Source organism: Otolemur garnettii, unplaced genomic scaffold, assembly GCF_000181295.1.
Source record: "Otolemur garnettii isolate 467f Iridium unplaced genomic scaffold, OtoGar3 scaffold00056, whole genome shotgun sequence".
Classification (NCBI taxonomy): Eukaryota; Metazoa; Chordata; class Mammalia; order Primates; family Galagidae; genus Otolemur; species Otolemur garnettii.
The window spans coordinates 9002828-9008723 of NW_003852451.1; the positions used below are offsets into that span (position 1 = coordinate 9002828).

General features: G+C 42.3%; 1 protein-coding gene across 1 annotated transcript in view; it reads right to left on the reverse strand.

Annotated features, from left to right (window-relative positions):
* The window catches only part of SNX9 (sorting nexin 9), a 114840-nt gene that overhangs the window by 3852 nt on the left and 105092 nt on the right, over window positions 1-5896 (reverse strand). Inside the window, exons 14-17 of the mRNA XM_012806739.2 lie at window positions 5198-5274; window positions 3252-3341; window positions 2072-2186; window positions 268-359 (exon numbers count right to left, since the gene is read on the reverse strand). Of these exons, the coding sequence (XP_012662193.1) occupies window positions 268-359; window positions 2072-2186; window positions 3252-3341; window positions 5198-5274 (374 nt within the window). The remainder of the gene's footprint in view (window positions 1-267; window positions 360-2071; window positions 2187-3251; window positions 3342-5197; window positions 5275-5896) is intronic.

A 5896-nucleotide genomic window follows, 5' to 3' on the forward strand; every position in this document is an offset into this window, starting at 1 on the left:
CCGGGCTGGGGAATCGAACCCGCCACCTTAGGTGTACGTGGCTGGCGCCTTAGCCGCTTGAGCCACAGGCGCCGAGCCAGGAAACCCTTTTTTAACCTAGTATCACTCAAAAAGGAAAAGGCAGACAGAATTAAAAGATTAAAAAACAAATCTTATTCGAAACGTAATTTCCTTTGGTGTGTTACTTAGGATTAAAGCACACAAGCAGACTGACTTGACTCTGCTGAAGTAATCTACTGGAAACCCTCCTCTCTGGCACTGACTCACCGTCTCATAAAACTGCACCTGCTGCTCCAGGTACAGGCGGATGACGCTGTTGTAGTCGTAGATCCGGTTGCTGTGAAAGTGATTCATCTCAGCTACAACCCAAACCGAGACATCAGTCAGTTTTCCCTCCTGGCAGCACCTGGTCTCCCTGCCCAGTCATGATTAATCATCAACCAGACCCAGCCCGCTGGTGGCTTCTGTAAGTGCCAGTTCTTGGCAATTCACTTTCTCAAAAGGCTGGAGAGAAAAGCTGAACAGTTAGGGCAAACACCACTTTCCAGCCAATGCACGATTCTCACTGATTTGCATATTAAATACTCTAAAGGCCAATACAGATAAATCATCCCAATGCGGATTACTCTAACAGAACTGACTAAACAGGAAACAGATCTGGCCACGTTCTCTCTGCAGATGACTGCAGTGCAAAGTTCCAAGTGAGTCCGGCTGGACCCTCAGGCCCCCGGGGATCTGTGCTGTTCCCTCCTGTGGGGGAGGTGGGTGGGCTCCCGCAGGGACCCTTCTCTGGTAAGGGGGTGTTGCTGCCCGTGCTCAACCTCTCACCAGGCAGGAGGATTTGGCGCTGGGGATTATATCCTTCACCTGTGCTGAACACACGGGTACCTCATTTCTGTCTCCCCAACCCTGCCCCCCAACTCTGGGGACGCCTCCTTCACCACCTCTCCCAGTGCCTCCTTTCCCGCACACATCAGGCCTGGGAGGCCAGCTGCTGCCCCAGATGTCCACAGCAGCTAACTGTTCTAGACTCAGTTACCTGAAGTTGTACCAAGCTTATTTACAATTTGGATCACCTTAGACACAAATCCAAAACCAAATTCTGTTTCAAATACTTCAAAACTCGCATTTTCAACAAGGTCTCCATGTGTTTTCCACTAGCTGCTTTAGCTCTGGGTACCTTCCACACAAGCGTCTCCTCCCACGAGTTCCCAGTGCTGAAGGTTGCCCCTAGAGAAGCCTGTGGACACGCTTCACTCTCTTCTCCCTGAAACCGTGTGTTCTTTAGGGCCTCGGAACCCCAGGCCATGAAGGGGACAGCCTTCTAGTTGTGCTCTGGGACGATCATCTGCCCTCCATCTCCCTCTCTACTTAACCCTTCACTTGATGAATGACTGTTTGCCCTCCCTTGAAACCTTTCAATAGCCTTATAATGCCCACATCAAGCCTAGACTCTTCTGTGTGGTTTCAAGTTCTTCCACAATCATCAAGATTCATTTCCCGATAACCTAAAAGTCTGTTCTGTTCTTCCAGGCCCACGACATAATCTGGCATTATGATTTCATGTGCTTTGTCCATACAGACAGCCTCCCACCCACTCCCACACAGGAAAAACCCACTTACTGCTCCCATCTGCTCAAAAACACGCAGATCTATACAAGTTTGACGTTTTACTGTCAAAAGACAGTCAAACTATGCTGAAAATGATACATCCAAACCCCTTCACATTCCACGGTCCACTCATGTATAGACTGCTAAAAGCTGAACTTTACAGCATTATGTGTTAAGGATTATAAAAGGAATCTTCAGTGTCTCTCAAATAAAATGTACAGGTTTAATCAAGCTGTCACTCATAGGGTTATTGAGAAATGTTTGAAAAATTAAATATTTATAAATAAATTACAGCTTTTCATCGACACTGGGATCCTGCAAACAACAGGACTTAGGAAGGCATTTAGAACCAGCTCTTATCTGACTGTTGTTCACATCGCGATTTCTCTCCAGCAAGGGAAACCACCTGCGGGAGTGGGGGCAGAGCCCTCTGGTAGCTGCTCGGAACCTTTTATTTTACCTTGTAACGCGTAAGACATGGTGCTAAGTCGTTTTGCCATGTTCTGTTTGTCTTGTGGGGTGATTTTGCTAGTTGCAACCAGTTTATCGCTTTCTTTCACTTTTTCTATTGCTCCCTGTGAAATATAAAGTGAAAGAGTATTAATAAAACAAAACTAAAACAATTAGTCATTAGTTTAAAACATAACAGTGCTCATGTGGCCTGTACATGACTTGCTATTGAAAAGAAAAACATCCCAGCAAAATAAGAACAGAAGAAAGCACCTAAATTTAACTCACTTCAAGTCTCTTGGAAGCAAGAAGGTTTATTCTTGAAAAATGTAACTAAGCTAAAATTTACAGTTTGATGCTACAACAAAAGAGGAAACCAAACAGTACCATCTATTATCGTCTCTGCAATATTTAGAAGCCGCTGCCATGTTAAGAGTAGAGCATGATAGGAAAGCCAGCATTAGTAGGCTTAGAAAGTCATCTGGACTCAGGGTGGAGCACGCACATGGGAACTCTTTCTCTTCTCTTGTAAAACAGAACATTTTACAAGCTAGTGCTCAAGGATGCTAGCTATAAGGGTTCAGCTTTATTTTGATTTTTGTAAGAGCCACCGAGTCAATTTAAATCAACACTTAGATAGAAGCTGTAAAGACGGCCAGACATTTTCCTTGTTATTTAGGGCTGCCTGGAAAGAAAAACTCTCTACTCCTGCAGAAATGAGGTACCAGACCTAAAACTCTAACTCTGTTGGCATCAATTCCTACCAGCTTATTGCTCTGAGTTTTACATTAAGTTACATAAAGCTTCTAAATTCCCTATGATACCCTTTCATGATATTTAAATTTTAAAGAAAAATATGGAAATAGCCACATCGGGATTGTTAAGAACATAGACTAGCCCCTTGCAGAGATTTTCTGAACATACCCCAAAACACTGCAATATACCTGGGTACCACAGTTAAGCAAACAAGACTCACAGCAGAGGTAGTGCACAGACTTTGAAAAGAGAAAACCAGAATTCAAATGTGAAAACGCCCCAAACCAATTTTTTACTTTAAAAATCATTATGATGGGAGTTATATAGTTTTTTTTTTTTTTTTTAAGTAATAAATATAACATATAAAAATAACGCTGACCACAGCTGTGCAGCCTGCCCTGGTCCACCTGGTGCTGTTGTCTGCCATCAGTTACCTTGTGGGTGCCAATGATGTCAGGGAAACAGCCCAGAAAGCCTTTATACTCATGATTGCATTCCATCAGGAAATGGAGATCTTTCTTTGGCTAGAACAAGACACAGGTTGGTTGTTACTGGCAGAGGAACAAAGACAATCAGAGAAAGGAAACTATTATACCGAGGACTATAAATCTATGTACTACACTAAGTTATTGAGTATTAGGCATTCAGATTAATTTTCCTAAAATAAAATAATTCCCAAGACTCTTTACCATATCCTGAATCATATGTTGTAAGGAAAATGACAGAACACTGTACAGTTTTTAAGTAGGTATATAAAATTAGTTATTGTGAGGTAGCCAATACCATGAGGAAAGAAAATTTAGTTAATACTGTATGTTTACATAAAAGCAAATAAGTTGTTATAGTTCAATATGCAGATTTTAGCAGAGAAAAAAAATTATTAAATAACCTGGTAATCATGTTCAGTGGCCACTTCAAGTTTTTCCATTTTTTTCTAAAGTTTTTAATAGCTATTTTACTAACAATTAAAATTTTTTATAAGTAGTTAATGACCCCACATCAGTGTGTGTGCAGCATCTGTGTGCCCACAAACGTAGTATTTTTTAAAAGTCATACAAAAAAATTTCTTTTTAATTTAAATGTTTGAAATAACTTAAGATTCCTTATAAGGGAACTTCTTATTTGTTATCTGGAAAAAAAGAAAAAAACTACCTGAAATGGGGCTTCTAAAGACTCCAATAAAAACTATACAGCTATTGGGCGGTGCCTGTGGCTCAAAGGAGTAGGGCGCCAGCCCCATGTGCCAGAGGTGGTGGGTTTAAACCTGGCCCCGGCCAAAAAAAACCTGCAAAAACCCCCCACAAAAACAAACTATACAGCTATCACCAGGACTTGTGCTGTCTGGGGGATGGCAGCAGGTGCTTTTTCCCCTGTGGTATTTCCTGAGACTTAGTAGTAGCAGGATCTTTTTATTAGCTATTCAGTTCCGAGAAACATACCAGATAGGCACTACCTTGCAATTTAAAGGATGAGGAAACCAAGGCTCAAAGAGAATGAATGCTAGTACAAACAGACCTGAGCTGGCCATCTTTTCTGTACGTCAGAATCCCGTGATGGCTAAGAATGGATCAGAGGCATCACACTGAAATGCATTCATTTAGATTTCTTTTCTTTCTTTTTTTTTTTTTTTGAGAGAGAGTCACACTATGTTGCCCTTGGTAGAGTGCCATGGCGGCACAGGTCACAGCAACCTCCAACTCTTGGGCTTAAGCGATTCTCTTGCCTCAGCCTCCCAAGTAGCTGGGACTACAGGTGCCCACCACAATGCCCAGCTATTTTTTAGGTTGCAGCCGTCATTGTTGTTTGGCAGGCCTGGGCCAAGTTTGAACCCGCAATCTCTGGTGTATGTGGCTGGTGCTCTAGCCACTGAGCTCCAGGCATTGAGCTCATTTAGATTTCTTGACACAAATTTATCTGATCACTTTGGCTTACCATAAGAGACAATGTCATCAAATATGATTAACAAGGATACACAGAACAGAAAAGAACATGATGTATCTATTTGGAAAGTCTGACATAAGATAGGTTTTACATATGTGGATTAGATAGCATCAAATCTTTTTTTTTTTTTTTTTTTTGAGACAAGAGTCTCAAGCTATAGCCCTGGGTAGAGTGCTGTGGCATCAGAGCTCACAGCAACCTCAAACTCTTAGGCTTAAGTGATTCTCTTGCCTCAGCCTCCCAAGTAGCTGAGACAACAGGCTCCTGCCATGATGCCTGGTTACTTTTTTTGTTGCAGTTGTCATTGTTGTTTTAGCTGGCCTGGGCCCTGTTAGAACCCACCAACCTTGGTGTATATGGCTGGCGCCCTACCCACTGAGCTATGGGTACCACCAGATCGCATCACATCTTAATTGGAACTGTGGGATGATGTCAGTACCTGTTCTGCCACGAGACTGGCAATTTCTTCATAAGTCTTTCCTGCTTCTGTTATTGCATCATTGAGGTCTGTTTCACCTGAAAATGATCACAGTTTTATCTGTGGCTATAAGTTACAAATATTTTCATCTGTTTTATTAAAAATTTCTCATAGGTTTTATTATAGAGAATTTCAAATATTTTGGAAAGTAGCAATAGCAAGAGTAGTATAATGAAACCCCATCATCCATCACCAACCACCCAAACGGCAGCTCATGGCCAACCTTTCTTTAGCTACATCTTCTCTACCTTCCCCTTTCACTAGACATACAATGCTTCACCCATAAATTTTACCCCAAAGATACAAATAGGGACAATGCCATTGCCACACCTAAGACAAGACCATCACTGTGATATAAATGAGGCACCTCAGAGCAAGGACGCTGCTTGAATCAGGACGGAAAGGAGGCCCACAGAGCCAACGTGCTTTTACCGCTACCGTTTATTCTCTTTCACCCCAACCCCCCTTTTATTCTCGCAAGTATACTTTTGTGGGATACTGAACTCAAGTCATTTGCCTTGATACCAAATTCTGGATTTTGCTAACACATTTCTCTGTCCTTGTATTTTCTTTTTTTTTTTTTGAGACAGAGCCTCAAGCTGTCCCCCTGGGCAGAGTGCCGTGGCATTACAGCTCACAGCAACCTCCAACTCCTGGGCT